This window comes from Corapipo altera, unplaced genomic scaffold (assembly GCF_003945725.1).
Source record: "Corapipo altera isolate COAL_440 unplaced genomic scaffold, ASM394572v1 58, whole genome shotgun sequence".
NCBI lineage: Eukaryota > Metazoa > Chordata > Aves > Passeriformes > Pipridae > Corapipo > Corapipo altera.
This window is the reverse complement of record NW_020884898.1, coordinates 3798851-3824637: the sequence shown is the minus strand read 5'-3', so window position 1 is coordinate 3824637 and position 25787 is coordinate 3798851. Positions and strand designations below refer to the sequence as shown.

Here is a 25787-nt window from a genome sequence, read left to right as displayed (position 1 = left end):
TCTGCATAATTGTATATACACCTGTGCAGAATACAACACACACCCAGAATAAAAACTTGTTTTAACTCTTGTACCTTTTCCCTTTCCTGAGTGTATTTAAAAGAAGAGCCAATGACCTGTCCACAAATATACCTGGTGGAAGGTGGGTACCATAAAGCCATAAATTAAAACACAAGTTCCACCTCAACATGAGGAAGAACTTCTTTCCATGGAGGGTGGTAGAGCTATGGAACAGCTGCCCAGGGAGGGCATGGAGTCTCCCTTTCTGGAGACATTCCAAGCCCACCTCGGTTCCTATGTCACCTGCTTAGGTGCCTTGGCAGGGGGGTTGGACTGGATGATCTCCAGAGGTCCCTTCCAACCCTGACTATTCTGGGATTCTATGCGGGACAAATCAAAGCTGTAAACATTTTGCTTAAAGTGACTAGAGAAGGAACCAAATTAAATCACCAATAAAGAGGAATGAACATGACCCTGCTTCAGGAACTCACCACTAACACTTAGTGTTCTCCTTGATCTCTCTGCCAACGCTGTGAGGTCGACATAGGCAGATCCAATCAGACGATCTGTATCAAGTGGTCTTTCCACCTCATCTTCTTTGCCATATGCCCACCACACCTGGATTTCTAATTTCTCCTCCCTGAAGAACCACAGCAGCCCTTGGCTCCTTCTGAGCGTCACCTTGTTTGGCTTCTTAAAGTTCACTGTGACATTCTCTGCGTCGCTGCTCAATTTTGGCCGCCTAAGGCAAGTCCATATGGCTTCCTGGTTGTACAGCTTATATCTGAGGTAGCAAAAAGTGCTTTTATCGAGGTGTGTCTGGCCTGCCAGCAGCATACAGTGGAGTGGTAGCCACACTCTTGGGGTGGAGATGGTCACAGTCACTGGGTTGGCACTCTGCTCCCAGTCTTTGCTCTCCTCCATGCTGTCTTCATGGATCTCCTCACTGCTCCATCCCAGGAGTTTAGCAGTTTCCAAAACACGCTCTCTGTCACCCCAATGAGCAAAGGTAACAGAAAGTTCCAGCCCCCCCACAATGGCCTGTGTAATGTTTGTGCAGTGTGGAGGCATTGGATTGTTGGAGAGGGTCACTGGGAACCAGCCTGAAATACCTTCGGGAGGAAAGATCACCATTAGACTCATCCTACCCTTTGGAAAATGTCAGTGAAGAATTGTCACCTCTCTGGCCACCAGTCAAGGACCAGAACTTGAGGTGTTTATTTCTCATTTGGAATTTATGAAATAATTCCTAATCTGAAAAAGCAGCAAACTATTATACTTCAGAAAATTGCAGTAGTTCCAATCCCAAAGGCACTTTGCTCTCCATTTCATTAACAACACCCATTTTACAATGAAGCTACATACCATGGATCTCCAGTTATAAAATTAGGTATTCTCATTTATTTCCTTCTCTCTTCCCATTAAAAATAACCCTGAAATTTCGTGTTGGAGAAAATGAGAACTATACTGAACTTAAAGCAGAAATAACCAGGGCAATAATGAAAACATCATTACTACAAGACAAAATAATCCCAAACTAACACTAGATAAGAGGAGACCATGAGTGGAAAGGTATGTGAATAATTTTTTCACAGATATTTCACAGAATGTTCTGAGCTGGAAGGGACCCACAGGGATCATCGAGATATTTTAGACCTTATTTAAAAAAACCAACCAAACGAGTTAATTCTACTGTTTTCTTATTATCTAACACCTTTGTTTCCAGCTTTGACATCTGAAAAGCAATCACTGATCCTCCACTAAACACTACAACTCTTAGACTTTCCATCTTAAAGGTAGAAAATAAACAAAATAAACAAACTAAATAATATCCTAAGGATTGTAGGTGCTCGTTTTAGCTGAGATGTGGTTAAATTTCTTCATAGCAGCCTCAGATTATTCCTTCAGCTACTATTCATCCTGCATCCTGAAAAAAGGTCTTCAAACAACCTTTATATGAGTTTTCTGATACAGGATTTTTAGTGAACACATGGTCTGAAAGAACTTTGGTCTAAAAAAACCCCAGACAAACCACAAAATGGGTTTGATTTCACTTCATTCCAAAAATGGGAATGAAATTTGTTTTAAGAAATTCCAACAGCATTTGCACAGAATGTCAGCAGTGCAATGCTGCTGCATTACCTGATCTTCTTGTCAGCAGGTCTCTGGTTGGAATTGTGACTGTCCCAAGGAGATAATCTCTCGATGCCTGATCGGCCAATCTGTCAGTGGCTGGAAAAGAAATGATTTTGTAAATACACCACACTGGAACTCAAGATTTAGTACCTCCTTTCAAAGAAAAGCTCTGTTGCCTCAACAGTAAATAGCTCAGCTGTCATCCGGAAAACACTCTTAATCCTTTTAAATGCATTATCTCTTCATCTAAGAAATGATCTTGATCACCAGGAGTCTTAAAAACTCTTTGCACCAGGGGAACAGTCCCTCCCAAAGCCAGTTCAGATAATTACTTCTAGTGGCACAGAACAGGCCCTGGGAACATTCAAATTCAGGTTGCCCTAGTGGTGGTTGGCCCTGCTCATTGCAGGGGTTTGGACCAGATGGTTTTTGGAAGTTCCAACCCAAACTATTCTATGATTTTATGACTATTCTGTTTTCTATACTAAAAATTAAGGGTATTTCTGCAACAGCATTCAGTCCTTGTTACCACTTGTACTCCTCACCTGACTTGGTGTTCTGATGGTAGATAGAGAAGATGATGCTGCCAGACTGCAGGAGTTCCCCCAGACTAGAGGATTCTCCACTGCTTTTCTGAATGATGAGGCTGCAAAGAAACTCTACATGATGCTCAAACTCTGGGCAGAAAGTACAAGCCACGGCTTGTGTGTTTTGTGTCTCTGCCTCAGGCAGGAAGGAGAGGAGCACAGAGACATAAGAATTCACACCCACACCTGCATAGTACTGGACTGCAGGGTTCTTTTGTGCAACAGCTCTTCATTTAACATGCAAAAAAAAAAAGAAAAGAATAAATAGAATTAATATAATGTACAAGGAATCTAGGAGTCAACACAATTAAAACAAAGGTTTTAAGACCTCATGGTGAAAAGATGAGACAGAACAGTGAATTTCTAAAGTCCAAATAGATGTGGGTTCTGGTTGCATATTATTTGTCATCTTTTTTTTCATCTGAACAAACTAGGAACAGATAGGAAATGGGAAGAGGAACTATCGCCAGGTCCATCACTGGTGGCTGTCCTCTTACCTGTGTAAGTGGTTGAGAAATTACTCAGCACCCTTAGAAATACACTGTACTCTAGAATAACTTCCCAAAGAACCTGCTCCCTGCTCCAGAAGGGAGCCAAAGGCCAAGCCAAATTATTTTTACAGACTAGCAAAAGGAGGGGAAATCTGTAGATGGAATAATTTACAAGTAAACCGGACTCAGATATTACTGAGGTCATACATCTGAAGGATGAGGAGTCTGAGGTCATTTCCATCACTTCCCTCACTTAGGCAGGGATCCTCATCTTACAGGGTCTACTTGAATTAAGATGGACCAGGAGCTCAGCAATACTGAGAAAGGGTCAGGACATTGCTCTGGAATGAAAGAAGCTACCCTTCTCTTATGGAATTGACTCTAGTGTTAGCTTTTCTCTAATTCTTGAAAATCACATATTGGAACCAAATCCAGGTGATCCTATGCACTTTGAGCAGCAGCCTTATGGTGGAAAGGAACACGTTTCATTTACTAGTTAGTTTACTGAGGTTCTCACAGTGAAATGCAAGAAAACAGAGCTCAGCTGACTTTCAAATACCATCAGTAACACTAAGATCCAATGTCCAAATAGGTACTGGCTTATATCAATTTTATATCAGCCTATGATGTAGAAAAATGTGGAAATGTAGGAAATTTTGCCCTTCCAATCTTCATCCCTCACTGGACAAATGCTACCACACTGTTCTGCAGCTTCAGTGGCCAAAATAACCACTGGTGGACTTTATAAAGGTAATTTTCCTTCAGAGTAGAACCCACTTTGAATCTTGATCTCTGCAGACGGAAAGCTGTTCAGTTACAATTCGTTCCAATCTCATGCCTCAGCCTGCTGCCTCCAGATAAAGCTGTTTTAAGTGAAAAACGGTCCTTTTTGAACGAGGTTTTACCTGGCTGCTGCTTGCAAACCTGCTGCTCTGTGTATGTGTACAGAAAGTGAAACAGCTTGAGCAGTTATTCCTGCTTTTTTCATGGATCGTTGATATCTCACACTCACATTGAGCAAACCTGGATTAAATGGAAGAAAGGACAGAAAAAAGTGATCAGTTTTTAATACAGTTACGTCCAATACAATCAATATTTAGCTATACCTTTTAATACAAGCCCTCATATTTGCACTCACTATCAGAGCTTTAAAATACCCTCCTCAAGCATTTCAACACAACTTTTTACAGCACTGCAGTGACAAAATCTTCCAAGAGATGTTGGAATGAACAGATGTTCTGCTGCTGCATGTGACTCACCCATTACAAAGTAACTGTGGCACAGTGACCTCACCTGTCTGGTCCCAGCTCGTTTTACAGCCCTTTTTTCTAAGAAGCTGTCTCATAATTCCTTGTGGCCTTCCCAGAGCTGATGTTTGTGTTATTTGAAAAAGCCAGGAGAAAACTTAGAGATGTCTCTGCTCACACCATAAACAGCCCTTCTTCAGATCCCCTTTTCTCTGCCTTACATAGGAAGTTTCACTACAGGCTGTAGTTTATTTGTCAGGAAAGCATTTTGATACAATTTTTGGGGCATTTGAGCGTTGCCCATGCTTAATCCCTGATTTTTCACTCATTATGGCAACAGTGAAAAGCTGTAAGGAAAAACACTCCTGGTTGGCTTCACTTGCCAACAAAAATACATACTTTTACTTGCCTTGGAAGCAAATAGACTTTATTTTTACACACAGAATCAGAGAATTGGTTAGGTTGGAAAAGACCCATAAGATCAGGGAGTCCAACTGTTCCCCCAGCACTGCCAAGGCCACCACTAACCTATGTCACCAAGTGCCACATCCATATGGCTCTTAAATCCCTCCAGGGATGGGGACTCCACCACTGCTCTCAGCAGGACAATTCTTTTGGGGAAGAAATTTTCCCTAATATCCAACCTAAACCTCCTCTGGCACAACTTAAGGCTGTTTCCTCTCATCCTGCCCCTTGTTTCCTGGGAGCAGAGCCTGACCCACATCTGGCTCCACCCTCCCATCAGGGAGTTGGAGAGAGCAAAAGGGTCCCTTCTGAGCCTCCTTTTCTTCAGGCTGAGCCTCCCTCAGCCACTCCTGGTGCTCCAGACCATTCCCCAGCTCTGTTCCCTCCTCTGGACACGCTCCAGCCCCTCAATGTCCTTCTTGCCATGGGGGGCCCAGAAATGCCTCCAGGACTGGAGATGGCTCAGCATTGCCCAGCACAGGGGCACCACGTGCCCTTGGCCTCTTGCCCACCTGGACACACCTGGGCTCATGTTCAGCTGCTGTCACCAGCACTCCCATGTCTTTTTCCAGCTTTCCAGCCACTCTTAGCACTGCATGGAGTTGTCGTGAGCCAAGTGCAAGATGATCTGTCCCATGACCTTCTCCGGCACTGAGGTCAGGCTCACAGGCCTATAATTCCCTGGAACCTCCTTCCAGCCCTTCTTGTAGATGGGTGTTACTTTTGCCAACTTCCAGTCAGCTTGGGCCTGCCCAATATTCCTGCTGCACAGTGAAATCAAGCTCCTCCTGTTTGCTTCCTTCACAGGTGTAGAAGCACTTCAGCTGGGCTGTTGATCTCGACATCCTTTTTGTGGGAGAAGCTCTAATTCTTACGTGACCCTGCTCATGCACTTCTGTGGTTCCTAATACATCCATATCCCTCGTGTGTTTGCACCCGCATGGATCTTCATTTCCTGCTTCTCCTGAGGCAGCACAGTGAAGGACTTTACTAACACACACTGCCCTAGGCTTCTCTACTAAGCCTGGTTTTACCACATGAAGTGAAAACCCAAAGGCTTCCTTACCTGAAGACCGTGGATGAAATTCCTCTGAGGTATCAGTCCGGGGGACCAATGGAAGATTAAAAGTCTGTATCCCTATTTCTTCCCGATGCTGCATAGTTACCATGGCACAAAGCCGTGACAAAGGCAGGGTCCCTTTTGCCACCAGCTGGTCTCTGACATTTGGGTAATAATACCTGAGAAGGCACAAAGAAGCAGCATCAACATTTCTCTCACAACTGCACAGAAATCAACTTTAATTTGTGTGTCTTCAAACCCTAATTAGTCTCTCGATAGCTAAAATCTCAAGGAAATGATTTTTCACAGGAATAAGAATCAGTAAGTGCTTAAGTTAATGCTATGAAAGTAATCAAATAATTTCATACGAAAGTAAGTAATGAATAATAATGAAAGGGAGTAGATAATGTTACAAATATATTTTTTCACTGGGTCTAACAGGTCAACACTAAAAAATTGGCATCCCAAAGAAAAACTAGAGAAGGATCTGGCAGCAAATAGTCTCCGCTCTCAATTTCCATCAATAAATGAAAATGCCTCTTGAAGAACAGATTTGTGGTATCACTTTGTGAGTGTAAAAAGTTACTCCAGACCTTTTCTTACTGTGTTACACGGCTTCAGATTAATCCTAAAGTGAGTTCTGGCACTTTATCTAATGGACAACTTGCAGTAATTCTCATGTGACTTTGCAAACTTTAAAATGCTTGACTTGTTTACTACAGAATGAACAGATTATTGTGTTTTTCTAAAGCTATTTGTCTTCATGGCTTCTGCTTCCCGCTACTGATACTTAGCTTTGGTTGCCAAAGAAACAATTTGAACTTACAAAACATTTTATATAATTTCTTTTATAGTATATCTTTTGTAGTAGGAAAATAATCAAACCAAATACAGTGAAATTATACTGTCAGGTGCTATTAAGTAAAACGTAGATGTGTCAAGCCTTTAAACACTAATTTTAGATTGTTGTGGTGACAAAAAAGTGGAAGAAAGCAAACTAAGAACATACATTTTTTAAAGAAATTGTAAAAAGAACAGAGTAATTAGCACTTTTGGGGAGGAAAAAAAGGCTTACAGGTTGGAAATGCAGATATTTATCATCAAATGTTGATGACCTTTTAATTTTTTTCAGTTATTATTAAATAATACTGTGCAATGTCCATTCCACAGCTTTTGAATACATCTCTACCTGTATTGCTGTGCCATCTACAAAGAATAGGATGTCATTCTGTACCTGCACCAGACTTCAAATTGGATTCCTCCTCCAGCCACTCCTGGGGCCATAAATACACTGACCAGGAGCCTCTGGACTGGGACATCAGCAGGAACCACCAGGGAATGATGATGCTCATCATTAAAGATGGGATCAGGGACACACAAAGTGGTTGCTGTTCGAAATGGCTTCAATTTGATGCCTAAAAAATAAGCAGTGTTGGTCAAAAATGGTAGCATTTGAGGGTTTCAAACTTTTCCTACTTGCAATCCTTCAGGAGGCAGGACCCAAGCAATCCATGTAGCACCACAATCCTGTGAGCCACAGGCTGGAAACTACTGCTAAATGTGGCTGAAAGCTGACAAATTCCACAGGATTTGCTATGGACTGCTACTATTTGCTACTGACTGTCATTTTTCACTGGGATTACATGTTAGTGATCCAAAGCCCTCAAATCAACCCTACGTTCTTTTCTACAACTGCAATTATTTAAGCACTCTTTTATAATCTGAAAAATGGTGGGTTTAGATGGGTTTTGGTAAGAAATTCTTTCCTGTGAAGGTGGGGAGGCCCTGGCACAGGTTACCCAGAGAAGCTGTGGCTGCCCCATCCCTGGAAGTGATCAATGCCAGATTGGAGCCACCTGTTCTAGTGGAAGGTGTCCCTCCCTATGGCAAGGGGGTGGAATTGGTTGATCTTTACATTGCCTTCCAACCCAAACCATTCCATGACAATCCTAATGATCTAAACCAAGCAAGTCTTCTCTTGGTATATCCATGAAAATCACAGAATCACTAAGGTTGAAAAAACCCACTAAGGTCATCAAGTCCAGCCACTAACTCAGCACTGCCAAGGCCATCACTAAATCATGTCTTAAGTGCCACACTCACATGTTTTTGAACATTTCCAGGGATGTTGACTCCACCACTGCCCCGAGCTTTTAATGTGGTGAGACAGCCCAAGTACAGATTACAAGGAAAACAAGCACTGGCTGCATGAACGCTCAGAAAAACACACCCCCTCTTCCTTAAGCAGAGAGAACACTACTAAACAATATTTAATTAAAGCAACGCAATAAGGAGGAACTACAGACCAAATTTACCATCCTCATGCAATCCAGAGCCTTGCAGTGCAGCACAACCAGCCTCCTGAACCGGGAAATGGTACTGGATGTAGCAGTCGGCCTCTCCCCAGACCGTGGACTGCAAGGGAGTGAGTCCTTTCACACTCTCCACATGGATCTCGAACACATGTTCCATCAGGTCTTCCCCTTCTGGGTCTATCTGCTAACAAAACAAACAGAATCCACATGGAAAGGATGATCCTCTAGGAAAACTGGGAACATTTCAACAGGCTGCCCAGGGAAGTGGTTGAGTCATACCTGCAGGGATTTAAAAGATGTGTAGATGTGGCACTTGGGGATATGGGTTAGTGGTGGCCTTGGCAATGCTGGGGGATGGTTGGACTTGATGATTTTAGAGGGCTTTTCCAACCTAAATAATTATGCATGATGAGAATCTAAGAAGCCTGAGATGGGGGACAGAGCCATTATCTGCCATTTTCCTCCTCAGGGTCACAGAAACATTGAAAGCCTGAAAGCAATTTTTTTTCCTGCAAAACCCAAAACTTAGCACGTAAAAGTTTTTACACATCCAACTCAAAGGTAGTGGCAAAACCTCCACAATGAGGCTGTGAGAATTAAGATTTTCTAAAATTTGTTGTTGTTTTTTTTTTTTTACCGCACTTGTATAGACAGAAGCAGTGGATATGCAAGGAAACAAAAAGGGCAATAATGTCAAGACTGGTGAGAGCCAGTTGGTAAGAAAAGAGTATAAACAATATAATTCTGTGTGGAATGTGATCATTTATGACAAATCAGCTTCAAATAGAGATTGGGGGTCACTCATCTGTTAATGAACCTACTGGTAAAACCCTTTTCACACGTCCCTAACAGCAAGAATGGGGATTTACTGAACAATTAATAAAAAGGGATTTACTGAACAATAAATACCGTTGTGGGTTTTGTAGGAGGAGGGTCCAGAGAGTGGGAAGGACGCTGTGGGACAAAAGGTACCACTCCTTCTCCATTCTTTAGCCTTTGCAGTGCCACTATTTGATCAGCTGATCCCATTGCCAAGATGACTCTGAGGCTTCCACTTGTGCTGCCAGTAAAAACATCAACCACAGGCATGTAACTGTCCACAGCAACCACTGGGTACTGAGCCTGGAGGAGCAGGTGGGAAATCTTTGGGTCTCTAAAAAGGGTTAAAACAAAAACAGAACACACAAAAAAAAAAAAGAGCCATTTGAGTTGGAACAGGATCACATGAAGCTCATCTTAGATGGGATTTTCAACGCCGTTAAAATCCAATCTATCTCCATTCCTCCCAAATTTGTTTCACACAGCACAGATCTGTGAGCTGCTGACTGAAAAAATGTTATTTTCAGCAATGAAAAAGCACAACTTTCCAAAAACTAACACAGCCTCACCTATGAGCCAGCCTAGAGATCCATGATCAGATGGAAGAAGCCTTCCATTTGTTAATGGGAGTAGCCATATTATACTTTTATGAGGCAGTCATGTGCCTTTATGGATGGACTTGGGCCATACGAAAAGAAGGAACAGGAACTGTTCTCCCAGAAAAAAAATCTCCTAGAAAAAGTGTAAAAATCTCTAATAACACACTGAAGATATTCAAGGTCAGGTTGGATGGAGCTTGGAGCAACCTGGTCTAGTGGAAGGTGTCCCTGCCCATGGCAAGGGATGGAACTGGATGAGCCTTAAGGTCCCTTCCAACCCAAACCACTCTGGGATTGTACGATATATACAAGTAAAATACAGTGGATTACTGAAAAAATTACACAAATGACACAGTAACAACTAACAAAGTGGTTTCCAGGCAGTTCCAGCATCATCTGATTTACACCCACCACTAAATTTGATCAAAATAAAAGGAAATAATCCTTTGTATCAGGAAGAATCTCTTCTGTCCTGTATTTCCATTAATTTAAACTGTGTTAAGCAGGTATATTTATTGACTGAACAAGAAGCCAAAAGATTAAACCCAAAAAGAACAAAGAACTCGTACTTCTGGACAAGGACAGTGTAACTTACTCATACAGTGCTCACTATAGGAAGTTTACCAGGGCACAAATGCCTTTTGCTATAAAAAGTATCATTAAGAACCCTCCCACACAACCCTCAGACAACATCCATGACTTCCTTCCCTCAGTATCAGTGAGGATATTTCCCAACCCAATAAAATATGGAAAAAAAAAAAAAGATGTTTACTTGAACGAGATGTAAAACTGATGCAGAGGAAGTTTCACTAATCCCAGCAGTCTGTCACAGCCAGTGCTTCCCAGCTTGTTCCAGGCTTCAATAATCATGACATTGTCTTTCAGCCTCTCCAAACGTTTGGAACTCAGTGGAAAAGGCATCACCTGGAAGGGTTTAACACAGAATTAGCATTCAGAATAAACTGGAAAATACTGGCTAAGTCAGGAGCATTCTGGTAACACTACATTATTCCAGTCTACAGAATTGTGCTTTTCAAAGGTGGAAATTAAAAATTAAATGTGCATTTGCCTAATGAAATTCAGAAAACTGGTAGCCTTGGAAAAGAGCTAGCCAGGAAAATAAATAATGGAATGGTTTGGGTTGGAAGGGACCTAAAAGGTCATCTAGTTCCACCCCCATGGCAGGGACACCTTCCACTAGACCATGTTGCTCCAAGCCCTGTCTGACCTGGCCTTGGACACTTACAGGAATGGAATATCCAATTTAGATAAATTTTATCACAAGATCATGTGTAATGTTAAAAAACTTCGCTTTACCTTCAAATGCCTGTTTACTAAACAACACATAAATCATTTCACACAACTGTTTCAGACATGTTTTGCTCTGTTTTTACATTTCTTTCAGCTGAAGAGTCTCAAAAATCACTATCATTAAAACAAATGCGTTTGAGCATCTTGACTTTTCCAAAGGAAAATATCAATAACAATTACAAAGTCATAACATTACTGAATGCCTGAAATTCTACTGGTTGCTGGGGGACAGCTCTGGCTCATGTTAGGCCAGTAAGCCACTGATACATTCACTGAGAAGAAAAAGAACACAATGCAACACACACAAAAATTCTACATCTCCATATTAGGATGTCACCATCAACATGTTTTCTTTCTGAAATAAAAAAAAAGTCAATTTTTTTCATTTTTAACCTAAACTTTTCTGACTGTTTCTCCTTCATACTTCAAAGGTCTCATTTATTATTTAGATGATTCAAGGAATTGCATTTCAAACTGCAACCCAGTCAAAACAATACTGAAAATACTTTCTGATATATTAAACAGAGTCCAGCAGAGATATTCCTACATACATAAAAGTAATTTATCTATGAAATGTGTTTGTCAGTGTGGAATCATTAGTGTTGAGTGGAAAATGTGTGACTTGCCTGACAAAAATTAAAGGCAGGTTGTGTTGAGCCCCACACGACAGCGGATCTCGTTGCCCCCTCAGTGCTGAGCAGTTTGCAGTTTAAATACACATTGCAAGAACTGGGGAGCCCCTTGTCTCCAGCAACAAAATCCTTCCCATCAGGCACCATCAGCAGCACGTGCAGCAATAACCCATCTCCCTCAGATGGGGTTATCTGGGTCAGCACATCCTGGGCCACGACTTTCCTGCTGCCCGCTCCTCCCTTCTGGGAATCTTCAGAGCTTGTTCTCAAGCAGTGAGGGCCTTCTGCATTTGCACTCGCCCTGTTGGACTCCTGGAATTCCAGCTGGGGACTTCTCACAGCATGAGCTAGGACTCGATGCCCAGCAGGAGCTGACCTGGCAGCTGTGCAGGTGAAGTCCTTGTTGTCGGCTGCAAGTTCTAAGAATCCCTGCAAGGTAAGGCCAAATGGGCTGGTCAGGTGTGCCCCATCCCAAAGCAAGGGACTGCAATAGAAAATATATCTCATGCTTTGCTCAAGAGCTGTGTTGTCTCACCCTAAGGCATGTGCTGGTTACAAGCTACAGCTGTCACTGCAAAATAAACGTGTGGTTTTATTAAATAAAGCCCAAACCAGAGTTCAAAACCACACAATTACAGATGATTCAGAGAGTGGTTTGGGTTGGAAGGGACCTTAAAGCTCATCCAGTTCCACCCCCTGCCATGGGCAGGGACACCTTCTGCTAGACCAGGTACCTCCAAGCTCTGTTCAATGCGGCCTTGAACACTTCCAGGGATGGGGCAGCCACAGCTTCCCTGGGCAATCAGTGCCAGGGCCTCCCCACCCTCACAGGAAAGAATTCCTTCCTTAATATCCAATCTAAACCTACTCTATTTCAATTTGAAACCATTCCCCCTTGCCCTGTCACTCCAGGCCCTTGTAAATAGTCTCCCTCTGCATTTCCTTAAGGTACTGGAGGGCCACAATTAGGTCACCCCAAAGCCTTCTCCTTTCCAGTATGAACAATCTCAATTCCCTCAGTCTTTCCTCACAGGAGGTGCTCCATCCCTCTAATCATCTTGGTGACCCTTCTCTGAATAAAGTAAAAAAATTAAACCAATCCCAAGCCCAAAGCTGGCTGAAAATGAACCCCTACCCAGCCAAGGTGAAAAGTACTGTGACAAAGTATCACAACTGTCACTTGCTCCACTTTGCTACAGCACATGCTGCTTGAGAAAAATTAGGAAAAACAAGTGTTTCTAAATGTTTTCTCTCACTGCTCTTTCACTTTTATGTTGCCTGCTGATTTTGGCTATTTGCAAGTGTTAATTGCTACAGAGCACCATCAATTTGCTGGATGCATTCAGGTGACAAGGCAGCAAGGAGAGGAATAAACTGAAGTCCAGAAGATAAAGTAACAGAATAAAGAAAAGGATTTGAGCCACAAAATGACCAAATAAGGAAAACAAAATAATCAGGTATTTCACTGTGCACCTGAAACCCAGGACACAGGGCAACCAAAATCAGTTTTCTTGAAGTATTAACTTCCCCTTCACTAAGTTCTTGCATTGAACTTTGGTTCATTAATTCCCTACATCTTCTTCCACTTTTCATCTCTCACATCCTGTTGCACTCTATTCTCTCCCTGAATAAACACACCATTTCTCCTCTCTGCCTTCAACACTTCCCACACCTAACCATACTTTCTTAAGCCTTCAGCTGCTAATCTAGAGAGCTCTTTGTCTTCAGAACTGGCAAATCTGCTGTGCAGGAGTTTTAATCCTTCTCAATAAGGAGCTGAGCAGAAACTTTGGCTGGAGAAAATAACTCCTGAAGTGACAAGGTGGTACCAAGGACAGGGAACACCAGGCTCCACATCAGCTCCTGCCACATGTGAAGCAGAAGGCAAAGCTCTCAGCCCTGTAGATGTGCCCCTCAAAATCTGCCTGTGGAGTGGTTTCTGTATCCAAACCTCACCTTATTGACAACATCCTTAAACATGCAGGAGGTTCAAAATATTTCTCCAAACCCTCAAGGAATAAAAAAAGTTCATATTATCTTGTATTGGTCTAACAAACCTCCATATCCAAGAACAAGCAAATTAAAACAAAGATAGAAAACACAGAGGCGGGAAAAAAAGGAGTGTGTAGACAAAATTAGTAGTAAGAGGTTGTTTAACAAACTCGAGATGGTAAAACACATACCGTAAGTGGTCCAACTTGTGGGTGATCTCCCTCTTTTTCCACAGGTATTTCCCAGCTGACACTGAGCAGCTCGGCCTGGATGACCCTGCGGAGCTGAAGCACTGCTGAGCCAATGGCCACGGGCTGAGGACAGGCAAAGAATCCATTTTGCAAGATTTGTCAGGTTTAAAGGACTTTTGTGAAGCAAAAGCTTTCTGGAAGCCATGGGCAGCCACACAGACTCCTCACTCCTATAACATTAATAGTGCCAACAGGGATTTGGAAAATTTCCCCTAGTTCCAACTACTAGAACAACAGTAAGACAATTTCTCCCAGAATCTACTGTAAAGAATTCCAGATTAAGGCAAAAAATTACCATCCCAAATCCTAGTAACTGAGCAAAATTTCCATACTTAAAGATGCAATTTATTCACCTGTCAAAAGAAAAGCACGTATCCTTAGTGCTGATTAAAATGCAACATAAGCTGAGTTAACCCCTCTCCCCTCTTCATCACAGGTAGATGATTATAAAAATAATCTTAGTGAACAGAAATGCACTTTTTCCCCCCAAATGCACAAGTTACATCAGGTTTTCACAGCTGATGTTATTCCTCTTAACCTGGGCAGGGTAAAGATACAAACTGCATCCACAGGAACTCATTTTGTGTTGCTAAATAAGCTGTGTTCTCACTGAAGAACAATGTTTATAACTGATCCAATGTTTTTAAAAAGAAGAGATCAGTTTTAAAGATGAGGGAAGGACAATTCTTTTTTGCCTGTCGGTTTCGAACTCAGAAAATCCTTGAATGGAGTGACAAAGAGTGACAAGCCTGGAACGAGCTTCCCCAGGGAAGTGGTCACTTCCAAGCCTGACAGAGCTCAAGGAGTGTTTGGACAACACTTTCAGGCACAGGGTGAGATTTTGGAGTCCAGGAGCTGGACTTAGATCCTAGTGGTCCCTTCCCACTCAGGATATTCTGGAATTCCGTGACAATAGAACAGCAATCAGTTCAACTTATATTATCTGCATATAATGGCACTTCTCTTCTTAATATCTGCTTGTCTGCATTAAGTGTGTATGGGAAATCAAAATTCCAGGAATTCTTTGCTTTTCAAGACACAAAGTAGAAACAACAACTAATCAATACCTTTTTCTGGGTGCTTTTCCTCATGTAGATTTTAAAAGCAAGGTCAGAGTCCCACCAGTGCTCTATCATTGTTCCACCAAAACGGACAGGGAACACAGACCGCTGTTGGAATTTCACTCCTGGAAGACAGGAGCAACAAATATTCCAAATAACCTGAATATAAATAAACTTCCCCCTGGAGACCACTCTGTTACACACACAACCATTTAATTTTGCATAATTTATTAACACCAAGGTCAAAGTAAACTGTTCTTCATTTTCCAAGGCCCGAAAAGAACAGGAGGACAAAATTAAGATTATAATTAAGATTATAACAGCATTTAAAGGCTGCAGTTGACACCAAGTCTCTGTCATCTGTATACAATAAGTCTTGCCCTTTTTTCAGTGGGAGAACTCTGTATCATTTTGAGTTATATAGTTCAAAGTATTCATTGAGAGAGTCAAAGCTGAGCTGCAAGAGAAATCACAGCTTCAGGAGAAAAGGAACATCTGCAAGAGAACATGGAATGAAAGTTTGCAAAAAGAGTACAAGAAGCACAGTAACAGTGTTCAAGTACTATTTTTCACTTGTTCACAGTGGATAAAGAAGTACTCTTGTCATGACAAAAACGCAGGTTAGACATCAGGAAACTTTCTCAATACAGCTTTGTCTGGGATGGCTCTGGAATTTTTCTATTGGGCATCTTTAATAAGTGAGATAAACAGCTCTCAGGAAGGATAATGCAGTGGATTTTCTTGATGTCTTCTCCAAATTATTTTCAGCACAATCTGTTTTTCTAGGCTCCAAAGAGCTGGACTCTACACAAGGCAAAGGGCAGGAGGATGGATGAGCTTGAGGTTCAGAAGAAACAGATGTTTTGTCTGGCCACAAATGGAGAATATACAAGAGAACTCAGAGTCTCTCAAGTGCCACCCAGAAAGATGCAAAGTCAATGAATGGCCACATTGGAGAGGCATTTGAAAGCCACTCTGGAATTCCAGTTTGTGGGAAGACAGCATTGCTTCTAAAGCATTCTCTGCTCAGGGGAAAGAGACAGGGATTGTTTTTGGAGATACAAACACTGGTGACTCTCAGAAAAGTGAGATGTCTGATTTGAGCACAGGACTCAGGATCCCTTGGATCCAACAGATTATCTGAGCTCTTGGGGATTTACATGACATCATCTGGAAAACTATTTATTTGAGGTATAAGCATCTCTGATATTTCTAAAAGTAATTTATCTTCCTCTTACTACGGCAGAAAGGACATTTGCTTTATGTTGAAATGAAAGAATGGGATTATTGACTTGCTGTTCTTTCTCTAAGAAAAAATTTGAAAATCCCAATAACAATACTTTTTGAAGAAAATAAATAATTCAAAAATCACTTGGGTTCCCTCTCCCTGAGAGGACCATTCCACCACCTGCAGCACAGCAACTCTACACTAATCATACTCTACACTAATCATATTAATCATGACTTTCAGGCAGCAAAAGAAATAGAAAACACAACTAAATAATTTCTAAGAGATGAAAGAGTCAACAAAACTAAATATAAGGGGGAAAAATAATGCTCTTACCATCATCTATGATTTTACTTGAAGCTACTCGAATTACTTCTGTTTTTATGGAGACCTGTCCCTTATCATCCTTGGAGACTCCCATGGGAAAGTGGTACTCCACAAAGAAAGTGCTGTGAATAAAAAAATGAATGGATGACCACAATCCATAAAAAATCAAATTTAAAAAAATTATTTAAAAAATAAAATCCATCAAAGATCTATTAAAAAAATGTGTGCAATAAAAGTGAACACAGCAGGCAAGTTCCATGTTCACACTGCTACTTCTTTTTTAGGATAACTAAACCACATATTTTCTGAATTTTTTCCACATTACAGCTTCTCCACCAATACAACCTCTCGTTTTCAATGTACATTTGGACTTCCCCAAAACCTCTGGGAAAGCACAGCCTGAAGTGAGGCCACATCAGAATAAATTAGTCACATCTTTAGCAAGTTTACAGGATACAGTTTCCTGAGAGAAGCAGAGAAATAGGAAGACCTCAGAAGCCTGGAGAACTCAGGGAAGCTGGACAACTCAACAAATCTCAAGGAAAACTACCTTAAAGGCACAGGAAAGCTCGGAAGACACAATCCCTCTTACCACTTATTAACAGATGCAGGTCGTGGAGGTTTTCCCATTAAATCTTTCTTCCTCTGGTAAATCTGGATGCTCTTAAGAGGGATTTTCAGTCTGTCAATGATGACTCTGGCCAGGTGTATTTGCTGCAGAAATGCCAACCTGTCTGAATCCAAGGATGTGACGTGAGCTGCTTCCCTGTGATCTTCTGGAGGAGCAGTGGGAGAGCAGCTGGAGAGAAGAAAATGAGACTCAGGATACAGAAACATCTTTAACATGACCACATGAAGGGAAAACTGTAGCTTGGTGGGATGTTATTTTAAAAATGTATGTTTCAAATGCATTTTTACAACAAATTTGGGACTCTCTGTAACAGAAATGTTACAATACCTGGGGTACATAACTGAAAAAAATCAACCCAGAAAGTGCATGTTCCACACTGTTGATTCAGAAAAAATTTATGTTAACTCTTCAAAAAGAAAAGCTTTATTCAATGTCATGTACAAAACTGGGGAGATGACACAGTTATACACAAGAAAAAGTCTCTGCTGCAGAGGAACACCACCAGGATTTTAGTCATAATTTAGAATCTCAGTTGTGTAATTTGTAAGACATGTAAATGGTTTTGTGTTGGTATCTTTGGAGATATGAAGTTGACCTGACTGTAAAAATAGCAGTATTTGCAAGAAAAAAATTCAAAAATAATTGTTTGGAGCTGAATTATTAAAAAAAATGAGCCATAACACCTTAATACTAATTGTATTATACAAATGAAGCTTGATTTTTAGGGACACTTTTATTGGTTCTGTCATGCAAAAAAGGGAATACAGTCAGATGAGGTCAGAACAGAAGGCACTAATGTAACTATTTACCTGGGTTTAATTTCTGTCACATCCTGATCAAAGGCATTAAAATCTTTCTGTGGATTTGCTGGATTAGCTTTCCTGACAGTTTCTGTCTTCAATGCTTTGTTTGAGGATTTAACATCATCATCACTGAGGGAATCACTTAAACTGGAATCAGATTTCTGAAACAGAAATAAGGCACATAAATAAGAAGTTAATTAGCATCATCTGGAGAGATATATAATAGTCATGATACGTATGTTAAAAAGAAAACCAACTTGAGGATTGCTTAACTTGAAACAATTGAAATGGTATCAAAATTTTTCAGCAGTTTAAAAAAAAAAGTCTTCCTGGACAATTCTTCCTGAGCAATTTCCAAACTCGGTGCTTGACTCTGTAGTCTTGATAGTATTCTTTTAAAAATGTTAATTTTAAGCAAAGTACTCATGTACTCACAAGCCTTTGTATGATACCTAATGTTTATCCAGACTTAAAATCCTGAAATCTGTTGAATTTTTGATTATGCAAACTTCTGGTTTTCTTCCCATCAGGGAATGCACATTTTCCTTTGGATCTCCACTTACAGGAGTTGTGTAAAAAAGTCTCTCCAGCAGACTCTGGTCATAATGGGGATCCCCCAGTTCACTGTCATACACCTCACTCCCAAGAGAGAGGGAATCCCAAAGGGATCCTGTGCGATCCCACAAATGCCCCGGAGAGAAATCAGCACTGTGGGTAAAAGAGAGAGAAACAGAGCTTAGTTTTCCAGTTCTGGAGATGTTTTCTAAGGAATCTGGACAATACTGCCTCTTTTATACCAGACAGAGCCAGTCTGTAACCCAACCTGAAGGGTTATCCCATAGTAACATCTCTGGATCCAACAGGAAAAAACTGTGTGTGAATTGCAGGTTGGAAGAGATCCCTGGAGATCACGTAGCCCAACCCCTGCTCAAAGGGAAATGATGCAAATAAAAATCATCCTGTTGGATTTTGAGTATCTCCCAAGCTGCAGGTTCCACAACCTCTGTGGGTAACTGATTCTAGCCCTTGGTGACTTTCATAATAAAATATATCTATTAATATCTAATTTATTAATCTAAATTTTATCCTTAACTGCTTTATAACTTTTGGTTTAAGGTATCAGTAATACTTGAGGACAGTTTATTTAAATTAAAAAAACCAAACAAACTATATCTGAGTAAGTAAATCCAAGTATTTTTAGAATGTGGTTGGAACAAATTGGGGTTTGTTTGGTTTAAAGGGTTTTCTCTGGGCTGTAAGTTCAAAATCATTTTATGATCTGCAAACGCTCCAGTGTTATCCAGTGATAAACCACAGGGAAAAAATAAGTGCAGGGCACAAGATACATGAACTGAAATTCCAAATATCTGACCCAGAAACTGTGTTGTTGAGGATGCTTCATGCCCCTGATTTGGGCACAATGGAAGAATCATTTATTCTACTGCTACACAAAATGAGAGAAAAATGTTACTTTAATATTTGGAGGAAATTGAAAAATAATTATTGGTTCTCTGTAGTTTTAATTTACTGTTTCTTCTTCAAAGAAATGGTGTATTTGTTTTATATACTTAGTGACATTTTAGGATACAACAGTAACAACTATTAAAAAATTTAGTTTTATCAAAGATTTTGATTAATTTTTCTTCTAAATCAACATGACTTGAAGCTTTCCAGGCTGTCCTGCATTAAAGCTGAGGCATAAAACACCTCCATCACTTGCACATTGGTTACATTCCCAAAAATGTGGAGAACTTGAGGAGTCAAGACATATTTTTTAGTATAAAATGGTCAAAAGAGGACAACTTTGCAGTAATAACCCCCAGTGCATCACACTCACCTGCCCAGCAGTAACTGGATTGCTCTTTCTTCAGAGTTTAGATCAAATTGCTGCTCTGAAACTTCAGATTCAAAGTGATGGAAATCTTCAGGAGGGGGCACCAAACTGGACTTCAAGCCTTTGGGGCTCCTGGATAACAGTGATGGAAGCACAGAGGGCAAAAGGAAAAATAAAGATATTAAACAGTAAAAAGAATTCAAGATCAACCCACTAATCCATTTATTGGTCTATCAATTTTTCCTGCAGAGTCCAAAATCATCTACTTTAAACAAATAGTATTAGTTTGAGCAGAAATAATTTAAATTGTGTTTGCAACACCATCACTGACTGCCAAAGATAATGACATTACTCTCTGGTTATCACAAAACAACAGGAAATATTTGTATTTTTCCAGAAATAAAACAAGGAAATGAAGTTTCTCCTATTTAAAAAAATATGCATTTGTTTTAATACTTTTAAATATCATTGAACTGAGAATATTTATTAAGTCTAATGCTAAACAAAGGTGGAGTTAGAAGTTGAAAAGGCACCAACACTTTTTTTTCCCCAATCTGCTAAGAAAAATCTTGTTGAAGAAGATAATGACCAATAATTTTGAGAACACAGTTATATAGATGCAAATTTTCATGGGAATGTTGACATCAGGAGATACAAATTAGAATATATAACAAAATACATAAAAATAATATATACTATTTATATATATTATTTTACATAATTGTATAGTTTATTATTTTGTAGTATTATTATTATGTATTATTTTATAATATATAGACTAAAATATATAATAAAAAGTATCCAATTTACCTATTTGAAAACCTGTTCTTTGTGATGAAGTAACCATTTCACTTGCAATTCCTTACACTACTCTTATTCTTTACCAACACTTAGTATTTCCTTATCAATTTCCTCATCATTAATATTTCCTTATCAATATTTAATATTTCCTTATCAATATTTAATATTTCCTTATCAATATTTCCTTATCAACTAAATACAAATATACCACAAAACAAAATTAAAATCAATTACTTAAATCAAGGCTTACTACTTCAAGATTAAAATAAATTCACAAAATTTAGGCTTTATTCACAGGTAGAATTTAATTTTCCATTTGAATGAGAATCCTAAAACATATCCCATGAATATGGGTATTTCAAGTTTTCCTGGTAAGGCCTCAAAATGTATAGTTTGGAACTTAAATCTCACTTCCCCCATTCCAAGCTCACTTTGTTGATGCTTTAAAATCCTCTCTCTCCATAAATGGAGCCACTTTATTCAGTTCAATCTCCATGTCAGGGCTGGATTTCATTGCAGAGACAACCATGGCATCCCGGAGTTTCCTGCCCTGATCCAGGAGAGCTGGGAAACAAGCAGAAAGATTTATATTTCAGCATTCAAATGCGATTGAAAAGCAACATGTAAACACAATAAATGTGTCAATGACAATCAAGAAACTTCTGTTTTCTGCTGTTATAAAAAGATCTTAACACACTGGGGACTAAACATGTCTTATACACCAAAAAACAGTTCAGTGAGAGTGATCCTGCATCAGTTTCCCACTCAGAGCCGTAAAAACAACTCACCCACACACACCAAGTTGGGCACTGGAAAGGCATTACTAGGATATAGAAGCAAAACTAATTTAGGGAAGAGCAGTTTGTCACCTTACAATGTCTGATTTTAGGTCTTTTCTGTGAATATGAAGTTCAAAACACAGCATATATGGAAATGTGTCCTACTCTGAGGCTCATTTCAATCCAGTCCAGGCAGCCTGTGGTCTAAAAATGATGGAAACAGTTTTCCACCTGAAAATGCCAACAGAATAGGAACCCTCCCAAGACCCCCCTGAACAGGAGCAGCAGTTCTGACAGTCACTTCAAAAGACATCTCAAAGACTAAAAGAGCCTGTGAAGCTGAGCTTCCTTTTCTTTTACTCCTCCAGGCCCAGGAATTCTGCTGGGCCACTGTGTTTTCCCTGAGCTGGATACTGCAGTCACCTTCCAACAAGACTAAATCAGCAGTTTTTAAGTAAAATAAAAAATATAAAAATTATCTTTGACATAATATAGTGAGAGGGTGTGAAAAGGATCCCTTTTCCTTCAGAAAATCTCATCTCTGGAGAAGCACTGGAAACATTATCAACAGCTGTTTGTTGTGAACCTCAAAGACAATGCCAGTTGCACACAAACCTGACAGCAGGTCTTTTGTAGCTGGGTTGTTCATGGAGAGCATCCGTGTGTTCATTCCAGTATTGGTGTTGGGGGGAAACAACAGGGAAGGATTTGAAGGATTCATTTTCCATGGCTCATCTGGTAAACTCCCAGGGTGATAAGAAGCAGGAGAAGTGTCCTTAATGTTTTCAGAGTTCTCTTGGAAGAGCAAATGGTCCTTTCCTCTACTGAAAAATGAAATGTTACTTCAGTAACGACTCAAGTGGATGGGTAAAGAGATTCCAAACTCTTCAGATGCTCCAAAAAGAAATGTGATGTTATGTTCATGAGTTCTCATCTGCCTCTTAGACCCAATTCAAGCTGCAAGTAAAAGACTTACATCTTTTTAGAAGATCTTTTTACAAGAGCGTGTCGTGACAGGACAAGGGGGAATGGATTCAAACTGACAGAGACTAGGTTTAGATTAGATATTAGGAGATAATTCTTCCCTGTGAGGGTAGGGAGGCCCTGGCACTGGTTGCCCAGAGAAGCTGTGGCTGCCCCGTCCCTGGAAATGTTCCAGGCCAGGTTGGACAGGGCTTGGAGCAACCTGGTCTAGTGGAAGGTGCCCCTGCCCATGGCAGGGGAGTGGAACTGGATGATCTTTAAGGTCCATTCCAACCCAAACCATTCTGTGATTTGTTGCACCTCTTGTATGAACCAGCATGGCTTGAACTAAGTCAACACAGGATGCAAATTTCTGCCAGATGACAAACTGCCCCTGTAAGCTCAGAAACCTTCAACACTCTGGATTTCATGTAACATACACGTTTAAAAAGATTAAGCATTCCATAACTCACAGGTGTATAGTTATTACAAAAAAAATGTGTGTGAACTGCAAAATAAACCAGAACTTTGTCATGGCAGCAAAAAAAAAAAGAGTACCTGGGGCTTGTGGCTTTGCTGTTGCCAACAGACTCTGGGTCAGCAAGAGCAACAGCCACCTGTGTGTGCCTGGGCTGCTGGGATGGAGCAGTAAGCTGGGACTTGCTGCTTCCCTGAGCAGGAACAGGGTCCAAACTTCCCTCTGTGGTGGTGCTGGTGTCGTACACTTCTGGCAGAGGTTCTAGAACCAGCGAGACCTGAAAGACAGAAGGTGAAAATATTACTTTGTTCTTTTCTTAGCTAAGTGCAGCACATACTGTATTCAACTTTACTTGTCGTGCCATGAAAAACTGTTGCTCTTCCACATGAAGTAATATCTATATTTTGCATAACTCTGACATGATTTACAAGTACTTGTTTCCCACTCCATGTTTTCCAATCTCGGACAATTATCTTTCAGCATCAATTCTCCCGAGCCAGGGCTGCAGGACAGAACTTCCCTCATTCCAGATTTCAAAATCTCCTACAATTCCAGCCCAGTGAAGTGTTAGAATTGAGGATCCATTTTTAAATCCACCTGCAAAAACTCACTCTCAGTGTACAGACGACATTTTCTTTATCAAGCTGAACGACCACACATCCCTCTAAACAAAACAGAGTCAAACCCACCAATATTTATTTTTCACTTGCTACCTTAGCTCAGAAATGCCTTGGACAGAGATTAGGTCTGCAGTGTGCCATGTACAGCTTGATCCTGGCACTTGATTGTACACATCATTTATAATAACATAACTTATAATAAAGAGCACAGACATCAGGACTACCTGCAGCTCTCCAAGTTTAGCAGATGTTGGTGATACCAAGGGGAAAGACCCTTTGATGGGGTGGCTGGGAGAGAGCTGGGACAGTTTGGTGATCTGCACTTTGCCAATGGGGAGGTGGTCAAGCTTGGTCAGGACCTCTAGGACAAGCACACCCATATCTGTGAAAATTAGGAACAGTTTCAGGTCAGCCTCATGGTCACAATTAACATTTTTTGATTAAAATGACACAGATGTCAGAGGTTCTTATGTTTTATATGGAAATGATAATAATGAGACATCAGTGAAAGAAGAGTCACTACAGATATTAATTACTGCTATGTGATAAATAAACACAAGATTACCAGTAAAAGAAATGACATAACAAGGGGGAATGGCTTCCTACTGCCAGAGGGCAGGGTTACATGGGATATTGGGAAGGTATTCTTCCCTGTGAGGGTGGGGAGGCCCTGGCACAGGTTGCCCAGAGAAGCTGTCTCATCCCTGGAAGTGTCCAAGGCCAGGTTGGATGGAACTTGGAGCTACACGGTCTAGTGTATGGCAGGGGGTGGACCTGGATGAGCTTTAAGGTCCCTCCCAATCTGGGATTCTGAGTAGCAACAGCCAGCACAGGTTTTATGGACAGACTCTGGACATCAGGCTTGCATTAATTTCCTGCATATAATTTCACTAAATTAAGCACCTTAATAACCTTACAAGCTCAGCTGAGTACCTCTCTATTTTCCAAGCCTTTAGACACTGAAATGCCTGTATGTAGAATACCAAAACCCACAGAATCACAGAGCAGCTGGGGTTGGAAAAGACCTATGGAGACCATCGAGTCCACCCTGTGACCGATCCCCACCTTGTGAACCCGAGCAGAGCACTGGGTACCACGTCCAGTCGTTCCTTGAACACCTCTTGGGCTGGGGCTCCACCACCTCCCTAGGCAGCCTCTTCCAATGTTTAACAACCGTTTCCATGAGGAAATTCCTTCTGATGTCCAACCTGACCCTCCCCTGGCGCAGCCTAAGCCTATGTCCTCTTGTTCTAACCTACTCCTAATAAACTCCTCGGCTTTAGCGGGTCTCCCACGCGAAATTTCCCTACCTGCCAAGTACGCAGCGAACTGCCGGGGCCCGCAGCGCACCGGGAAGCGGGCGGTGGTTCTCCCGGCGGGACGCCCGGGCCGGGAAGCGGGCTGGAACAAGGTGCCGCCGGAGGTTTCTCCCCACCACCTCAGGCGGACGACGACGGGCGGTTTAGGGGCTGCCCAGACCACCCTGGACACGGTGCAGCGGAGGAAGCAGCGCGGCGGGCCCTGGACGAGCGGCGGGAGGCTGGTGGCGGCGGGGGGGGCGCCGGGACCTGTGGGGACAGGCGGCGTCAGCGGCCACCCTAGTTCCCGTGCCGCTTTCCGCCCCATCCCGCCGCCCTTTCATCCGTCCAGGATCCCTCCAAACCTTCCCTCCGCCCTCCCATCCCCTTCCACACCTTCCCTCCGCCGCATCCCGCCCGCGCCTCCCGCCCGGCAACGGCCGCCCCGGCGGGGGACTACAGCTCCCGTCATGCACCGCGCCCCCATAGAGACCAGCGGAGCCACGGACTACACTTCCCAGGACAACACGGGACCGCATCTCATCCCCGCCCGCCGAGCGCTGCTGCCGCACATCGGGGAACTACAGCTCCCGTCATGCCCCGCGCCCCGCAGAGCACTGCGGCTCTGCGGACTACATTTCCCATGGTGCCACGGGGCCTCCGCCACCTCCCGTCCGGCAACTCCGCACTCCCGTGCCTCCCCTGTCACAACCCAGAACCCTTCCGTCCTTCTATCTCGCTCGACACCTCCCTTCCGCCGGGGCCCAGATCACCCGTTCGTTCCCCACCCCCATGCCGCATCCCTCCCCACAACTGCCGCCATGGTGGTAGACTACAACTCCCGTCATGCACCGCGCTCCATAGAGCGCGGCAGACCCGCGGACTACATCTCCCATGATGCCACGCGGATGTTTCCCGTGGTGCCGCGCGGCGGCGCCGTCGAGGGAGGCCGCTTCCGGCGGGGCGGAGCGGGCGGGGGCGGCTCGGGGGGTTCCGGTGTATCCCGGTATTCCCGGTGTGTCCCTCGCCGTCATGTCGGCCTTGGAGAAGCAGCTGCAC

At 42.0% G+C, this 25787-nt stretch overlaps 1 protein-coding gene across 10 annotated transcripts in view; it reads right to left on the bottom strand.

Annotated features, from left to right (window-relative positions):
* Positions 1–25146, bottom strand: part of C2CD3 (C2 calcium dependent domain containing 3) — a 41393-nt gene extending 16247 nt beyond the window's left edge. For 5 of the 10 annotated variants that reach the window (XM_027648823.1, XM_027648830.1, XM_027648826.1 and 2 more), the window contains exons 1-23: positions 25125–25146; positions 24741–24998; positions 23655–23812; positions 22891–23087; positions 21985–22193; positions 21022–21154; positions 19793–19921; positions 18519–18663; positions 17962–18116; positions 17114–17320; positions 16531–16643; positions 14973–15091; positions 13846–13968; positions 11657–12091; positions 10492–10643; positions 9211–9454; positions 8293–8485; positions 7221–7401; positions 5993–6165; positions 4120–4237; positions 2682–2950; positions 2143–2232; positions 492–1112 (exon numbers count right to left, since the gene is read on the bottom strand). In XM_027648823.1, the coding sequence (XP_027504624.1) occupies positions 492–1112; positions 2143–2232; positions 2682–2950; positions 4120–4237; positions 5993–6165; positions 7221–7401; positions 8293–8485; positions 9211–9454; positions 10492–10643; positions 11657–12091; positions 13846–13968; positions 14973–15091; positions 16531–16643; positions 17114–17320; positions 17962–18116; positions 18519–18663; positions 19793–19921; positions 21022–21154; positions 21985–22193; positions 22891–23087; positions 23655–23812; positions 24741–24998; positions 25125–25140 (4438 nt within the window). In that variant the 5' untranslated portion in view covers positions 25141–25146. The remainder of the gene's footprint in view (positions 1–491; positions 1113–2142; positions 2233–2681; positions 2951–4119; positions 4238–5992; positions 6166–7220; positions 7402–8292; positions 8486–9210; positions 9455–10491; positions 10644–11656; positions 12092–13845; positions 13969–14972; positions 15092–16530; positions 16644–17113; positions 17321–17961; positions 18117–18518; positions 18664–19792; positions 19922–21021; positions 21155–21984; positions 22194–22890; positions 23088–23654; positions 23813–24740; positions 24999–25124) is intronic. The other 5 variants (XM_027648825.1, XM_027648828.1, XM_027648824.1 and 2 more) reach the window with 4 other exon arrangements.
* Positions 25147–25787: the final 641 nt, after the last annotated feature.